General features: G+C 36.9%; 3 protein-coding genes across 6 annotated transcripts; 1 reads left to right on the forward strand and 2 right to left on the reverse strand.

Moving 5' to 3' along the window:
- Window positions 1-867: 867 nt before the first annotated feature.
- On the reverse strand, window positions 868-4,474 carry LOC121751030 (violaxanthin de-epoxidase, chloroplastic-like). Of its 3 annotated transcripts, none has more exons than XM_042145731.1 (6): window positions 4,365-4,474; window positions 2,932-3,164; window positions 2,686-2,852; window positions 2,484-2,580; window positions 1,998-2,389; window positions 868-1,547 (listed from the first exon to the last, which is right to left on the reverse strand). In XM_042145731.1, the coding sequence occupies exons 2-6, from the start codon at window positions 3,154-3,156 to the stop codon at window positions 1,034-1,036; spliced, it is 1,395 nt and encodes a 464-aa protein (XP_042001665.1). In that variant the 5' UTR covers window positions 3,157-3,164; window positions 4,365-4,474; the 3' UTR covers window positions 868-1,033. The 3 variants fall into 3 exon arrangements, with proteins under 3 accessions (XP_042001665.1, XP_042001663.1, XP_042001664.1); XM_042145729.1 differs by having other exon boundaries at window positions 2,932-3,185; window positions 4,365-4,468; XM_042145730.1 differs by lacking the exon at window positions 4,365-4,474 and having other exon boundaries at window positions 2,932-3,637.
- A 3,720-nt stretch (window positions 4,475-8,194) lies between these two features.
- Window positions 8,195-11,162, forward strand: LOC121753066 (probable receptor-like protein kinase At1g11050). The gene is made up of 5 exons (XM_042148223.1): window positions 8,195-9,026; window positions 9,241-9,267; window positions 9,374-9,823; window positions 9,900-10,015; window positions 10,113-11,162. The coding sequence occupies exons 1-5, from the start codon at window positions 8,453-8,455 to the stop codon at window positions 10,389-10,391; spliced, it is 1,446 nt and encodes a 481-aa protein (XP_042004157.1). The 5' UTR covers window positions 8,195-8,452; the 3' UTR covers window positions 10,392-11,162.
- Window positions 11,163-11,313: 151 nt separating this feature from the next.
- On the reverse strand, window positions 11,314-13,601 carry LOC121753065. 2 transcript variants are annotated; one of them, XM_042148221.1, is made up of 5 exons: window positions 13,087-13,601; window positions 12,870-12,920; window positions 12,300-12,433; window positions 12,013-12,113; window positions 11,314-11,904 (listed from the first exon to the last, which is right to left on the reverse strand). In XM_042148221.1, the coding sequence occupies exons 1-5, from the start codon at window positions 13,432-13,434 to the stop codon at window positions 11,723-11,725; spliced, it is 816 nt and encodes a 271-aa protein (XP_042004155.1). In that variant the 5' UTR covers window positions 13,435-13,601; the 3' UTR covers window positions 11,314-11,722. The 2 variants fall into 2 exon arrangements, with proteins under 2 accessions (XP_042004155.1, XP_042004156.1); XM_042148222.1 differs by having other exon boundaries at window positions 11,314-11,847; window positions 13,087-13,599.
- Between the last annotated feature and the right edge of the window lie 3,224 nt (window positions 13,602-16,825).

Raw genomic sequence — 16,825 nt, forward strand, 5'->3', positions numbered from 1 at the left:
TTTCCACCATGATTTCTGCCGCACACAACACCATAATTATGGGCCAAGTGGAGAAATTAATACAGTATACATGTTTTATCTTTTATGCTATCCACATTTACTATCATGTGCTATAGTATTTCTATATAGGATATAGCTATGTGAATACATTGTTTTTTATGCCTCACGATTTGTTATAAAATGAAGACATTATAATTAGTGAACCCCAATGACCATTTTTACTTAATATTGAAGAAGTTTAATAAAATTATATACTATTTATTGAATAATCAACCATAACCATTACTTGATTTATAGTTTAAAACACATCGAAACCAAATTTCAACTAAGAAAAATTGTGACTTAGTTGATGGACCCCACCCCCATCAAAGTCTAAGAATAGTGAAAGGCCCAAAAGGTACATATCAAATCTATATTAATATTGTCGGATCCAAATAAAACAAACCAAAGTATCTATAAAGAATTAAATTTATTAATTTAGGTTTTAGAATAATAAAACAATATTCGTGGACACTGCTCTCTTTTCAGTTCTTGTTACCGGTAGGCTATATTAATTTTATTTTATACATACTATTTTTAGTGCAACAACTAAAAAAATATTATTACTTTCCCTCGCTTAGTACTACACTTGTTAGCGTTATTTATTTTGTATAAAATATCTAAAAAGTATTATTGACCCCATTAATTAACTTTATAAATTATCTAAAATTAAAAATTCATTTTTTTCTTTATAATCTTAAATATATATATAAATAATAAATAAGATTTTGATTTTTATGTAATTTGTAAGATTAAAAAAGTCGACAATAATTTTTAATGTATTAATATCAAATTTATAATATAAAATAAAAAAAATTACACCAAATGTAAATTAAATGATAACTATGTTCACAAATAGTGGTCATATAAAATGTAGCATGATATTTCTCTATAGAATCATGTATTCATGTATGAGCTATACATGAGTCTTTGCATAAAATGGTACTAATAAAATCAATAAATCTTTCTTTCATTCTTTGACTATACAACACATTCACCTCAGTTTTCTCAAAGGCAAAGCTCTTCCAAAGAGCTTCTCCACCTCACTTGCTTCCATTTTCAGATCATTCAACAAATCCATCTCTTCCTTACTCAGCTCTTGCAAGAAGTAATCCTTGTCTTTGATCAGCTCTTGGAACCCTCCCGCCAGCCTTTCGAACAACGTCATCTCCGTCTTCTTCGCCTTCTCGACTCCCTGCTCGACCTCCTGCTCGATCTCCTCGACCTCCCTCGCGATGATCCCCTCGCCCTCCTCCACCGTCTTCTCCAGCCGCTCCACCAGGGGGGGCTCGGGCCCGCACGTGTTGTCTGTCTTGATGAACTGGCTCAGGTCGCGGCCGACACTCTTCGCCGCCTTCTCCAGCCGGGGCACGATGCTCTCGGGCAGAACCGCGCTCCGGGTGTAGATCACTGCGCCGCCGTAGCCGTCCCACGCGTCGTTCCGGCCACGGTAGTAGACGAATATGTAGTCGTCCGGTTTGTTTTCCACCTGGGCTGAGAGAATGTACCTGCTCAAACGATTCATAATCAACACGTTAAACTCAAACCTAAGACCTTTGACATTAACCACTCTACTGCTAGGCCAACACACACACCATAATCATCAATATTGATAGCTAAATGATAGTACCATCAAGTAGGCGTCAAAATACTCGGGCCGGTCAGTCCGGGCCAATCAGGTTATGGTTTTTTGGGCCATATGACCAATCTTTGGGCCAAGCTGACCCTAGCCTCCCGAGCTGCTTATTGGGCCAATCCATTTTATTGGCCCAGTCCATTTTATCTCAAGTCTACAAATGTGTAGTCAAATTTGCCACCTCTATCAACAAGTGCCTTATAGCTAACTTGACACTATGCCGAACGATATAGGCGTGTTGCCAATTATCATGGAACGGAGGGAGTATATGTTAAGAAATGCAATAATTCAAGCAATGGGCATAACAATGAGCAGAAGTTACCAGTCATCTTGGTAGTGAAGATACTCGTTGTCATGGTTGTACAATATCCCCGGATATTTAGGATCTTGGATGAAGTTCTGGACTGCTGTTCGGGTGAAGAAGCCCGTGTCCGGAGTCTTGATCCGCCATGTCAAGTTTGCTACAAGCTTGTTCCCCTCGGTATGAAACTCATGCAGTTGGCAGTCAAAAGTGTCGAACGTAGGATTCAAACCGCTGCTTATGAACCATTTCCCATTGAAATCACTCATGTTGAAGTTCTGCACTAGAAGGGCCAGATCTGGTGCGGGGAAGTCGCCTAGATCAGATTTTTGAGGCACACACTTCTTCCTTGTGACTGCACAGTCGTTGAACTCGTCCACTACGCTGTTTGCAAACAAATCTCCGCACTTTATCTGCAATACACAATGATCATAAACTGATAAACCTACTTATTAGAGCTATGAAAATCTCAAGAAGTTCGTATATTATGGCAAGTGTTCGAGTTACCTGGCATTCAGTCTCGTCCGGCCTGTTGTTGCAAGTGTTGAGACACGCAACGTTAGCAGCACATGATGGATTCGCAATGCACTTTGCAAGCTCGATTCTGCAGCCAAACATCATTGCTCGTGATCAATAATTATAAGACGGGAAATGGCATAGTCGTACTATTGTCACTATTATGTGCTCAAAAATTTTAATTTCGGGTTACCTACACTCCTTGAGTAAGCAAGTACAAGTTTTCAATGCGTCCACAGCCTGAGCCAAGGGACTCATCATCAGTGCTAACGCCACTACCACCCCTGCTCCCTCAACATAGGTCCGTTTCTTCCAAAAATCAAGACTAGACACCTCCGGGAAACACAGTTTCTCCTTCACCTATACATAACAAGAAAGTGTGAAACACGAAGCAATGGCAACAACACATTGAGAACACATCAAAAAGTGGACTCATCACCTCGGCTATAACTGAGCTAATCCCACCGCAGCTTGAAGGTGACTGCCTCCGCCCCAACCCTTCACACCGGAGGTTCCATCTACCCAAACCTACTCTTACTATTAGATTGCCATTGAAATTAGCTCTACCGCAGCCATATCTTCCACAACTAGTTAACTTCGATTTATCATGCAATAATTTGCTTTCGCTATTGGAAAGCACTCCTGAGTACAGCGGAAAAGCCATGGCTCACGCTGATGACAGCCGAACACTAACTGAGTTAGAACAATCGTGTTAGATATGCTTCTAACATGTCAAACATGAATGTTTTACCAATTCATCATCAAAAGTCCATGTATATATCAGTATTGTTTACGATATAGCATTGCAATACAAATCATGATTTCGTTTCATATCTCTCCAAAAATAGTAAAACTCCATTGGCATTTGAATTTCATCATAGTTTTAGATTGAAGGATGATTCTCATGTGAACTATTTAATGCCAATAAGCAACTCTCTCGAACATATTTTCATTGCAACGACAGTTAAGATAATCTAGATATTATTCCAAATAGAGAAGATACAATAGCATAAACACAAATCAAAAGCTCTGCAAATACAAAAAACTAAACTAACTCAAGAATCCTGAACTATAGTTCAAATCCATACAAGTGGGTCATTTCTCTATTTACAACACACTCAACACATTCTTAGAGGGAGTATTTTAAAAAAAAATTCATATTTCATAGATTCCCCCCACCCCACCCCACCCCACCCCACCCCACACCAAGAAGAATCCAACTGTATATTCCTAGAAGAGAATCATGAATCTTTCCGCCTTGATTCATTGAAATTTTCTATGAAGCTTTCATCTTTCATGAATATAACAGCTAATAAAGTGTATCTTTCAAGAAAACGGCTGCGGCATCTAATAATGGATTTTTTTATATAATATGCTAATTTAAGCACTTGAGAAGCGGAATTTCATGGTATATCACTCAAAACCCTCACTACATCACTTGGGATTCTTAAAGAAACAATTTTTAATCAAACTAAATGTCAGCATTGCTCAATCTCTCACAAACCGTCAAACTTGCTATATTGGGATTATGCGATATCAATTCTTGAAATATATGTACACTACTAATTACTAAAGCAAAAACACAGAAGTGTCAAAAAACAGAATTTCATTGTATTTCACTCAAAATCCCTCACTTAATCACTTGGGATTCTCCAAGAGACAATTTTTTTCAGCAAGAATCAATTTTTAGCCAACTAAATGCCAAATTGCACAATCTCTCACAGCCCCTCATAATAAAAATGAGTTTTCACACCTAATAAACATATAAACTGTGCTAAATATGAGAATTCAGAAATGCCAATACTTCTTAATAGTGCAAACTAAGACAAAACCAAATGTAGAAAGAAAAGAGCAGAGGAAGAGCCCGAAAACCTTGAAAATGTGAAACGAGAATGGCCATCCTATTTTTTGGGCATTGAGTTAGAAATATGGAATGGGAAAATAGGTGACGTGTGGAGTTTGATCGGATAAGGGGTCTTGTGATTATGAGCCCTGCAACGTTGATAAATGATAGGTGGGGTTTTTAGGCCATCCACAATAGTGGGCACCGCTTAGCCGAGCGCCGGCGCTAGGCGATCTATTGCAACCGCCCAGCCATTTCCTGAATTAAAAACCGCCTAGCGCTCGGCGGTTCCGTGGTGCTAGACGGTGCGCTGGGCGATCCGTTCGGCGCTATTGTAGCGTCCGGATCGCCTAGCGCGATTTTTTTTTTCGAAACACTATATATACGCGCCAGATACGTCATTTTCATTCGCAACACTTGTTTTAACGAGTACTCTCTCTATCTTAATTCGCCAAACGGAGGCTCATATTCGACTCCAAAAGAATTTAATTAAAGAGTTATGGGCGCGGAGGACTGCACGGCAGTAGTTTTTTTGTTAATTATGTAATTTTTTTTAATTAATGTACTTTTTAAATTTTAATAATATTATTGAATTTTCTCGTATATGTCTCGTAAATTAAATTGCGTATTTTGTGTGATTGTTAATTATTTGTTTTATATAATTTTGAGTGATGTGACTATTGATGTGGCTGGGCTATTTATGATGTAGCTAGGCTATGGCTGTGCTATTTATGATGTGGCAGGAGGATTTTTAATGTTGATGATGTGGCAGGAGGAGTTTGTGGCTAGGCTATGCCTGGGCTATTGCTGAGCTATTCATATTGTGGATGGCCTTATGGAAACTTATTCAAATTTCGACGATACGTTGAAATTATGCTATTATAAAATAATCATAAAAAAAATTTAAGATAAAAGAAATAGTTATTTTGAGTTCACATTAAGTAATTTTCTTTTAATCCAGGTAAACTAGTCTTAATTAATCACAAGTATAGTGTAAAGGGTTTAGATTGAAGTGTTTTTCCGTACACGGACTCGACTGTCATTGCCCTAAGGGCATCCATTATAAGGCGGACACTTCCAATAGCCCCGCCCTCTTTTTTGTCCGTACACGACTCAGCTGTCATTGCCCTAATCTCTAAACGCCGAGCGGCTCAAATTCCTCTGAAAATGTTGGGGCGTGGGACTCGACCTCCACGGCTGAGATGGAGGAGGAGTTGGATTCGATCCCCACAGAGGGGGAATTTGACTCCAACCCCACGGCTAGGAAGGATAGCCGCCATATCTCGATTCGTCAGTGCCGGGTGATTCGTCGTCTCCACCGTGCATTTTTTGAGAGTGAAAGTGTAGAGAGTGAATTAATGGAGAATGTTTGAAAATGGTGTAAAATGGGTGGTGGAGGAGTGGTATTTATAATACAATTTTTGAAAATAATTAGAAAAAATAAAAAAAAACTTCCGGGGGGTGGCCGGCGCGCCTATAGGCGCGGCGAGGCGTGACCGGTGCGTCCTCGCACCCTTATCGCCAGAGGGCCTTCCGCCCCAAAAATGGTGTCCGCCTCGGGGCGGACGCTCCATGCACTATAGATCGGTGGGGTGGCGGCGGATTGGGGGCGGCCGGCGCGTCGCCCCTATAGTGGATGCCCTAACGGCATCCCTAAGAAGTTGTGACATTGATGAGAATCATTTACCACTAAAAATATTTTATTTATTTTTATCATATTTCTTTTATTTTTTTAATAATTTTATACTAAAAATGTGTCGTACACTACAAGCTTATTGATATTCACCAAATATAATGAAATCAAGAAATTTGTCGACATAGGTACCAATGTCGTTGTGACAATATAAATCATGACTTAAGAAATTAATATTAAATACTTCTCTTGTTAGTTGTTCTTAACGCTAAATTCTGTTTTGAGTGTTGATTCCTACTCGGCAACTTGATCACTAATTTGAGTGTTATGCACTATTTTTTTTCCCTAACGGGTCACTATATATTCTGATTTAACACCCCTTACAATACTGTCGGACCGGGATTTAAGGGGCCCTTAGGGTGGGGGTTTCAGCCTTTTTGTATTAACAATACAAAAAATAATTATCAAGTAAATTAGATAGTAAGAATATTAAAACAACTTGCTAGTTAATAGTATTATGATTACACTTTCTAAATTCTAATATCTTCATCACACGTTCAAGTCAATTGTAAAATACAATACAATACAAATTCTCAAATGAAATATATAGATTATCAATTTAAGAAAAAAAATTGATGGTGTATAGGTATTATTTGTTGACACAACATAAGAAGAGTGACTATGAGCGCATTTTTATTATAATGATTTTTATTAAACTCAGGGTCGTTTAAACATTTTTCGGAAAGTTTTTCGTTATAAAAATGGTCCAATTATTTATACTCATATTAATTTTTTGGGAAAAAACCCCTTAATTTTACAAAATGTTTATATTACTTTAATCAAGTGCACCTATCTAATATTCTCTAAAGATTATCAGAATCATCACAAAGAACTATGAGGAAGACACTGTACCTGATTTTGATAACTTAAAATACAATAAAACATTTGTCTTAAAACAAAATTTATACTAGGAATATTTTTTTTCTTTTCATATAGACACCAATATTGAAGATTAAATTGATCACTGTTTCTATTATACCAACCAAAAAACAGCAGATCGATGCCAAAAAGATAATTTCAAGAACAAGGTTGCAAAGTCCGAAGCTATAAAGAAAAAAGAGAAAAAAAGAATATTCGAATCTCTCTTCGGTTGAAATGAGGAAGAAACCAGCTATAAATGTGTGTATGGCTTACTTTGTTTACCAAAAAAAAAAAAACTCTTAGTTTTAGAAATATGAAAATAATTATCTTATGAAATTTCAAGCAATTTGTTAATGCAAAATCGAATTTTCACATAGAGATGGATACCGAATGGCTGTGCTTGATGAAGTTTCGACTTCATTCTCTCTTTCAAAGGACTTTGCTTTGTATTTTAGCCATTTCACTACCATCATTTGCTTATTCAGGTTCTTTAAATTTGTTTCATCTTATTTTCTCGATTTTTGTATTTCTACGTAGGAACCATGTCAGAATCTGAATAAGTAGTCGCTGCAGGGTTGACAATTTTCGACAAGAAATCCGACATGAACGCACCCAAAATTAATGGGGTATTATTAAATCTTACTCCTTATCGGACCTAATAAACATATGATAATTTCGGGTTTAGGCCGAGTTTTTACTCCTTATCGGACCTAATAAACATATGATAATTTCGGGTTTAGGCCGAGTTTAGATAAATCCATTAATAATTAAAGTTATTAGCATTATAATTGTTTTCATTTTTTTCCTTCATTAGTTGTAAAATAATTGATTTGTAGTATTTCTTTTTAGATGTCACAGGGTTAATTATAAATTTCCTTTGAAAAAATTTAACCCTTATACTATGTCTATTTTATTGTCTTTTTTTTCATATGCTATTTTATCTGCCATAATTATCTCTTACTTAACTCGATAAATACCAGTACACCACTTTCTCAATTCCCATGCCCAAAAGAAATGAATCATTTTAATTGGGACTGAGAACATTATTAGAGTTAGGATTGTGTTTATATTTTCAAATTCATAAGAAACACCCATAAAACATGTATGAATAATTTTATGTTATTATTATGTTGTTATCGTGTGTTATCAAGTTTGTGTCATATCGCATTGTGTCAACAAAAACAGAATCAAATCACTAACAAGTTCATATTCGGGTTATAGGTTTTCTTACCAAATCGAGTTCGAATTTGCCTTAATAAGTTGGATCGATGCAATAACAACCCAACCCATGTGATTTGTCAACCCTATACTTCTCTATGTTATAGCCTTTCACACCATTCACTAAGTTACACTTTGGTTTCTCATGTTCATTTTTCTTGTTTTATCCACATCTAACCAAGAGAGCCACATTGCTCATTATTCCTTTACTAAAACCAAGGACAATAAACATGATTAAACCTACTTTTATCCTCAGTTGCTACTAATTAGTATAATAATCCGATTACCATCATTGAGCATGATCAAGATTTGTTCTCGATTTATCATTTTATCCAATTTAATCTAATGAATCTTGCACTTACACTTGCAGCTTGCACGTTGGATTTCACTCCATATCCATACAGACCTTTAGGTGGATGCCATGGCGTCAAAGAGAGCGCAAGCGACTGGAACATCTTCCCCCGCACCAGCTGCTGCCAAGAAGCTCTCGTTGTCTACGCGCGAGCATTAGCTCTCGTCGCAAAAAACAGCTCATCAGGGACCATCTTCCTCAGCCAAGACCAGTGGACCGACTGCACTGGTGCACCCTTCCAGCTGCAGCCCAACATCTCGACCCAAAGCTGCGGCTTCAACGATTTCTACTATGGAAGTGGCAAGTGCTCGATGCTGAAGCTTTCGGACATCGACCCGAATGTCACCAGCCAGTGCTCCAGCTTCGCCTCTTACGACAAAGCCTGTGGGATTTGCACGGAGAAGATATCAACGGCGTTGGATACGATGATGGAAAGTCTGGATGTGAAGGGTAATGATACTGAGAGACCTACCTGTCTAGTTGGCCTTATTGTCTCAGTTATTGCTGGGAAGAAGAGTGATGCCTCTGATGATTTTGAGAGATGCTTGCCCACTTTGGCCGGTCCAGGTTGGCTCTCCCTCGCTCGCCTTTTTTTCTTTACAAAATCGATAAAACGCATTCCTAGAATGTGCAATTGGATGATCACGCATTTGCCCTCATTTGCCAAATGCATGACCACTTAATTACGGAATCTAGGAATGTATTTTTATCAATTTTGTAAATTAAAAAAAAAAAGCTTCTCTCTCATGATCTGACTTGAAACGTGTCTGCTTTCTTGCAGCACCTCATAACTACATCAAGATAAGCTGTGAGTGAAACATCATTAAGTTTCTAGAGTTATGATGATCTATGAAGTATGACTCATTTGACTCAACATACAGAAAAATGTGTGTGTTTGTGTGAATTGTGATCAGATGGTGTGGCTGAAGCTCTACTAGCAGTGGTTCTGGCCATGATCGCCTTAGCTGCAATCATAACGCTGATAAAATACGTAACCAAGAATGAAAAGCAGCAGAAGAAGAGGAAATTACCAGAAACAAAAGGCGTGGCGGATATCAATGGCCTCTACATGTTCTCAAAGACGGAGATTGACAGCGCGATAAACCACAGAGGCGAGAAGTGGTGCTTAGGAAGAGGCAGTGCAGGCATGGTTTACAAGGGTGTACTTCCCAGTGGGCAGTTGGTGGCAATCAAGCAGATATACAAGAGCAACACGTCGGATTCGTTCACCCGGGAAATAGAGGGCCTTTCGAGGGTCAGGCATCCGAATCTCGTGTGTCTATTTGGCTGCTGCATAGAGGATGGGGAGCAGTACCTCGTGTACGAGTACTGCCCTCACGGGAACCTTGCTCAGCATCTTCTACGTACGTCATTTCTCATTTTTGTGTTTTTGCTCTTGGAAACACCAGTTTGCTTGCTCATGACCGTTCGAATGTGCAGGGAATGACGCTGTCCTAATGTGGGAGGACCGAGTGAGAATCCTGAGGGAATGCGCATTAGCTCTTAGGTATCTTCATCACCACACGAATGGATGCATCGTTCATAGAGACATCAAGGTGAGAATCAACTAACCTGTTTCGAAGCGATTTTTACACGATCACGTCAATCAGTTCAATATGAAATTGTGTTCATTGTGGGTTCTTGTTTTGACAGCTGACAAACATTCTTCTCACTGAAGATATGCAAGCAAAGCTGTCTGATTTTGGTCTGGCTAGGATGTTAGGTATGGAAGAAAGTAAAGTGTTTACCGATGTTCGAGGAACGATAGGATATATGGATCCTGAATATATGAGCAATGCCAAACTAACCAGTGCCAGCGACATCTACAGTTTTGGCATTGTCATGCTGCAGCTCTTATCCGGGCAGAGGGTCATCGAGCTCGATCTGGACGCAAGAGACCAGCTCACCAGGAAGGTTCTTTCATCATTGTAGCCAAATATGATCTCAAATCTGCACACACACACACACACAAATAAATAAATTATTTTTACATCTAGGAAAGAGGATTGAGAATATGAAAATGATGCAGGCAAAAGATGTGAACATGCAAAAACGGCCACTAGCAGATTTTCAAGATCGTAAGATGAAAGGAAATATTGTGACGGTGGATTTTAAGTCCATACTGCAATTAGCAGTGCTGTGTGTGGCAAGTTCCAGCACCGGCCGCCCAGCCATAGGTGAGGTTGTAGATGAGCTCGAGAAGGCTTTGAAAAACACACAGCTGGAAATGGTTAGTTCAATCCGTTGCTACGTAAACATTCATAATATGCATATGCCAGTATGTAAGTGTGTGTGTTATTTGGAACGGGAAATCACTAACAAGGCACTTGGTTGGCTTGCAGAGACCAAGGGAGAAGAGTTCATTTGAAGCAACACCCGAAGTGATTCATGTGTGATCCAAAGATGATGTTTGTAGAGAAGCTTCATACAAATAATAGAAAGACGCGACGTAAATACACTGAATTAGTGACCATGATGCCCGAGAGCGAGGTTTTCTCAGCTCAGCACTCCTGTTACATAGAGTATATTTTAGCAAGAGAGTAACGTTTAGTACCTTCCATTGTCCCTTTATTTTCAGCAAAACCAAGGATTTATTTCAGGGTTTGAACTCAATCCTCAATTGACTAAAGGAACTTACAGCAACAACCTCACAAAATGATAAAGATGGTCATAAACATCATCCAGAAATCGAATAACAATAACAAATCCCAAGGATTCAAATCTAAAGGCCACACATCCTCTCCATCATACATCCATGGCGAATGACGTTTTGAACCCCAGACGAGGCACAAATGTCTTGAAAAATTAGATATTTAGAAAATAAGCCCTCCATCATGGAGCTGAAATATCATGGTAAGGATAAAAAAGAAGATATGAGCTTAAAACTTTAAATTCGAAAAAGTAGTACAAATTTAGGGCCCTTCAACTGGATCCATGTGGATTAATACAAGCAAGATTGAACTTAGACTAAATGCCAACTCCAGCATGAGTGCATGACATGATCTACTCATTTCAGTCTATGCCAAAGCATTTCAGGCGGAGGTTTTCAAATGGATCATGACTATAAACTCCACTTAAACTAATGTCCTAATCACGGAAAGATAGTTTCGTATTTACACCAGAGAATGGCTACGCAAGTCTTTATTTTGCATTATGATCTGATCCAGAGGGAAATTGCAAGCGTCTTCGGGTGGTCATGTCACGTACCACAATGCCAGTCACTTACATTGATAAGCCAGCAGATTACATATCGACTGAAGCTATCAACTATCTGTCCTGTCTGCAGAACCCTCGTATTCATCAGCTGAGCTGTATTCGCCTGGCGATATGTAGTTCAAGAACGTCTTGGCTGCTTTACCAACAACACGAGAAGTCTTCTTTGCAGCCCCTGCCACAACCGGTTGTAGTGAGATGATAGGCAGGCTAGCTCTTTCCTGAACCATGGCTTTTTTTTACATAAAGTACAATTATTTCGTTTATTACAATAAGGTTTAATATGTATAAGAATGCCTCGTTTTGTTTAACTGAGAAGAAAATGAATTGAGTGACTTACCCATTGTTTGTTCGCGAGCAAGTGAACCTATTTGACGAGCTCCAGCTTCGGCTGCTTGCACTACTTGAGCGGATTTATTGACCCCGTCTGTTATTTCTTGGCTGAGAAACAGATGAAACAGCACATATTTAGAGGAACTTTCACAGCTTCTAAAAACTTCCAATTCTATCAATCCTAAACATCGACATATTCTAACTACTTCAACTAACCTATCCACCCAAAGAACGAAGAAGACTGGATCATTTCTAGTGAACTACTCGTCAGGAGAAATGAAAATGTTTAAATACCTCAACTCACTCAATTCCAGTGTGAGATCACTGATTTCCATCCCAGACAGCCTGACAGCTGCCATTGTACTGGGGAGCTCCTCACGTGCAGTATCAGCTAATTTTGAAAGAGATATCGCAGCCCTTCGCATTGCCTACAGCAAAAGGAAAGTAAATGAATCCATAAGTCCAGTCTTTCTTAGTCTTGAGCGGTTAATTATATCTTTTAATTTTCCCTGGAAACAAAGATGATTTCTCTGTTGTTTTTCAATCTTTACAGCCAAAAGTAAGATATACCACCAAACCAATTACACCGGACTTGGATCCTTACCATAACAAAATCATAAGAGCACTCTAATTTTCCCCAAAAGATTATCGTTTAAGAAAGCAACTTCTTCAAATTTTATTCACAATGCACTTCTTGTCTTACGGCATCGACCATATCATAATAAAATTCCAAATAAACCCAAGCAATATATCATTACTCCTCAGATTAAGTTCATTTATCAGAGAATGCAAAACAAATAATAGTTGTATTCCTGATAACATTCACCACAAGATATTGAGAGAGAAAGAGAAAATTATGCTTACAAATAAGGTTGGCACAGCTGCAGCAACAAGGCAAGCGAATGCAACAGAAGTCTGCAAATCATCAATTAACAATATTTCATTTCATACCGAACAAAATCAACAACTTATTATAAACACTATAAAGATGCAAAATAAACAAATTAAAAATTTGAAGTAAAATAAAAAGAATCACAGTACCGAGTCCAAACAATAAATTGCGTAACCGAAAGCAAATTACCGTGCAACCGATGAAGGTAAGGAGCAAAAAAGCTTGATCACTCAAGCTCAATCTAGGGCGCGGAATCAAATTATGTGGAGAAGAAGGGCTTCTCACTTCAAAACTCAACGATTCAACTCCGCTCTGCGTCTCCGACGCCAAATCCCCAAATTGAGATGTATGCGGCATCGTCGCCGTCGTGCCACTCGAATTTCCCGATCTGCACGAGACTCTGAGGCTGAATCGCCGTCGTCTGGGCGGTTTCAGGTCAGCGGTGAGGCGGAAAACGCCGTTCTGGATCCAAAATGTAGGCGCCTTCGGAGGAGAAAATTGAGGGGCGGCGGTGAGTGAGCCGCCGGAGGGTTTCATTGCCGGCGGTGGGAGATGGCTTTGGAAACACAGATAGTGGAAATGAGCTGGAAAAAGGAACTAATTTAGTAGCGGAGAGTACAACAATTCATTGCAGCGGAATTCCTCTGTTTTTAGGCCCTTTTTTTCATATGTTTTTAGGCCTTTGTCATCTTAACTTTCACAACAATGGAATTATCGTTCTTTTCGAAAAATTTTACAATTAAATTTTTTGAATAACAAGTACTATCAGTGTCACTCTACTTTAGTGGAGTACTTCTTCTATCACAAATTAACCAAATCAAAACTAAAAACATTTTTACGGATACATATCCACATAGAATATAAAAATAATAATTATGAATTTTAATGTAAAAATATTAAAGTATTAGAAGAAAGAATAAAAATAGTTGATCATACTATTTGGAATGAAAATTTATAATTTTTGTCATTCAAAATAAAATAAGATTATTGACTATTAATTGTGGATGGAGTAGTAATTTTTATGTAAACGTGACGATTATTTTGAAGAGGTTTAATAGTTTAATCATTGATAAATTGACTTTAAGTTTTACGAAACAAATAAACTTTGGTTAAAAATATATGGGCTCATTTAAAATAATATTGGGCTCATGAAAGTTATATGTACGCCTTTTTAAGTTATTGGGCTTTTAAACTGTAGTACCCAATGGAAAAAAAAGCCGAAATATTTCAAATAATTTCACTTTAATAGCCCTTCCATTTTGGTCAAATATAAGGTAGGTGTTAGAGATAATCACTTACTACTTATTTTCATGGGAATAAAATTTAAATTTCAAATTACAAATTAAATGCTATTGTATGTATTTGTGGATACCAATAAATAATACTGACCATATTACACAAACGGTAGCATGAAAAATTTATTAATTATTGCTTTTAAGTTTCATTTGTACATAATCCGTGTTGTGTTTAATATCTCCAAATTATTTAAGGAAGTGTAAATGTGAATTTCGCAAAAGTGAATGCTACAATCCCATTGGTGAAAATTGGTTTTCTTTCAGATACTCTATAAAATTCTTGTTTTGTGAGACTATTTGGGGACTTGAAGAGTTTTAAATAAATCAACACTAAGTTGCTTTATAAAGGTATTGGTTGATTTCAATTTGAATGTTGTGTTAATTTATGCTTATTTTAATTATATCTCATTGCAGCAAGATCTGCCCCTTCGTTGCCAACTGCGCTACGCCCGTGCGGGTATTTTAATTATATCTCAGTTTGTATATGTGGTTTGTAGATCCGATTTTGATTATTCAGTAGATTTGAAGTCTACAAGTCTCACAAATGTTGAATTATTAATGTTTATTATATTCTGTTATTTGTGTAGTGATTCCTTGTTGAATTGTTGATTCTATTTGATGAGATGATAGATTCGGATTTTAAATTTTAGGTAGATCCAATATTGCTTCCTTAGTGGAGTACTAGTTTTTAAGTGTAATAATTTTGAAAATGTTCATTTTGATTATTAAAATTGGATTTGAAATCTATTAGTTTGAAGCATACTAATGTTTATATTTCGTTATTGTGCTGTAATTATTTGATGATTTATTAATGTTGTTTCGTGATGAGACTGTAGATGCAGATTTTCAATTTTAGGTAGATCCATTGTTGTTTTATTTAGTAGTTTTGAAGTAATTAATGTTTATTATGTTTGGCGTTGTCGTGTAGCGAGCAGATGAATTTTGTCGCTTTTAGATGCATGTTTAGTTTAATAAGTTCGTATTTAATCCAAAAGTGTAAGACGCGTTAAGAACGGTGTAGCTTTAATTAATACTTCATATTTATGCCATTTAATTTGCTCATTTTGTCGGTTTTTGATGCGTGTTGATCAATTTAATAATTTTGCGTGTAATCCAAAAGTGTAAGACGCGCGTGTTAAGAACGGTGTAGCTTCAATAAATGCTTTGTATTCATGATATTTAAACCGCACTTTTAAGTTTGATTATTTTCAACAATCAAAACAAGACATGTATTTTACTTGAAGATGGATTGTTTTAAAATAGTTATTAATTGTTGATGTTGTATGAATTCCAGAAAGTATCACACAATTTCTACAAAATTAGTTTTTGTTTTTAAATTTAAAATAAACTGAAGTTATTGTTTTTTAATCTAGTTTATTGTATACTATATGTTACATTACATAGAAATTTTTTTCTCACATTGGTCATGACTTAGAATTTGACTCTTCTGTATAACATTTTATTACTTTTTTTTGTATATATATAATACTCTCAGAAATAATGGAGCAAGGATCATCTTCACAAGATATCTCTACTGAAAGAGAATCAAGATACAGGTAATTAATATTAAAAATATAAATTAATAATTATACGCAGTTTTCAATTATGTGTATAAATAATATTTATAAAATAGAATTATTCATGCATCTAATTATATAAATAAATTTGTAGCATCCCTCAAATAAGTCAGTATCAAACTTCAAATTTTGAGGGTGCACCAAATTTTTCACAAAGCAATGAGACACAATTTTCAGGAGGTCCATTACAGGTAAATTTTTAATAATCCATTTTCTATTTTCACATGGATTTATATATTTGTTTTTTGATGAATAATTAAATATTGAGCATTGTGATTAATTTAATATTCTAATTATGAGAAGGGGGAAATGCTGTCACAATTTCACGGAGGAAATATAGATCTCTCTACAGCCTATGGTTATTTACAATCATTTGATCAGCAGATGTAAGTGCTCTCTTGCTTCTACATATAGGGACCATTGCTATATAAATTATAATTTTTTATTACCTTTTAATTAATCCATAATTTTTCTCAATTATCTACAACAGTCAAATAGAAACTATTAAAATTGTTAAGTAACCTATTTCATTTTTATTTATAATAGATATCATGTGAATCAACCATTTAATACTGCAATGATGGCCAGAGAAGCACACTATGGTAAGATGATGAATAGATATCGATAGAAATCCATGGGTTCCATCCTAAAACCAATTGGTGACAGGAGGAGGGGCCCATGAGACTTATATACTAGTTTCAGTTTTCTCTTGACACCGATGTGGGACAGTTATATGTTATATTTTTTGTTTCAATTGCCAGCACCCTCCCTCAAACCCTTCAAGGTGAACCTTGGAGGGGTTGGACTTTTTTTCTAATCAATTGGACAATCGGCCCAATTTTTTTTTTTTGATCGGTTGGACCACTTGGCCCAAATTTTTAAGTCCAGATATACTGCTGGGTCAGTCATTTTTTCGGTTTCGGCCCAGATATACTGCTGGGTCAGTTAAATTTGACCCACAGTCGGCGACCCGCTCTGATACCATGATAGAAATCCATGGGTTCCATCCTAAAACCAATTGATGACAGGAGGAGGGGCCCATGAGACTTATATACT

The sequence above is a fragment of the Salvia splendens genome, chromosome 10 (genome assembly GCF_004379255.2).
Source record: "Salvia splendens isolate huo1 chromosome 10, SspV2, whole genome shotgun sequence".
NCBI classification, from domain to species: Eukaryota; Viridiplantae; Streptophyta; class Magnoliopsida; order Lamiales; family Lamiaceae; genus Salvia; species Salvia splendens.

Coding starts and splice junctions, on each gene's coding strand:
- LOC121751030 (XM_042145731.1), bottom strand. CDS start 3,156: ATGGCTTTTCCGCTGTACTCAGGAGTGCTTTCCAATAGCGAAAGCAAA. Junction 2,581..2,685: donor TGCTTACTCAAGGAGTGTAG/GTAACCCGAAAT, acceptor GTTTGGCTGCAG/AATCGAGCTTGCAAAGTGCA. Junction 1,548..1,997: donor CTTCACTACCAAGATGACTG/GTAACTTCTGCT, acceptor TCGTTTGAGCAG/GTACATTCTCTCAGCCCAGG.
- LOC121753066 (XM_042148223.1), top strand. CDS start 8,453: ATGAATCTTGCACTTACACTTGCAGCTTGCACGTTGGATTTCACTCCA. Junction 9,027..9,240: donor GCCCACTTTGGCCGGTCCAG/GTTGGCTCTCCC, acceptor GCTTTCTTGCAG/CACCTCATAACTACATCAAG. Junction 9,268..9,373: donor TAACTACATCAAGATAAGCT/GTGAGTGAAACA, acceptor AATTGTGATCAG/ATGGTGTGGCTGAAGCTCTA.
- LOC121753065 (XM_042148221.1), bottom strand. CDS start 13,434: ATGAAACCCTCCGGCGGCTCACTCACCGCCGCCCCTCAATTTTCTCCT. Junction 12,921..13,086: donor TTACCTTCATCGGTTGCACG/GTAATTTGCTTT, acceptor GATGATTTGCAG/ACTTCTGTTGCATTCGCTTG. Junction 12,114..12,299: donor CTGGAATTGAGTGAGTTGAG/GTATTTAAACAT, acceptor TCTGTTTCTCAG/CCAAGAAATAACAGACGGGG.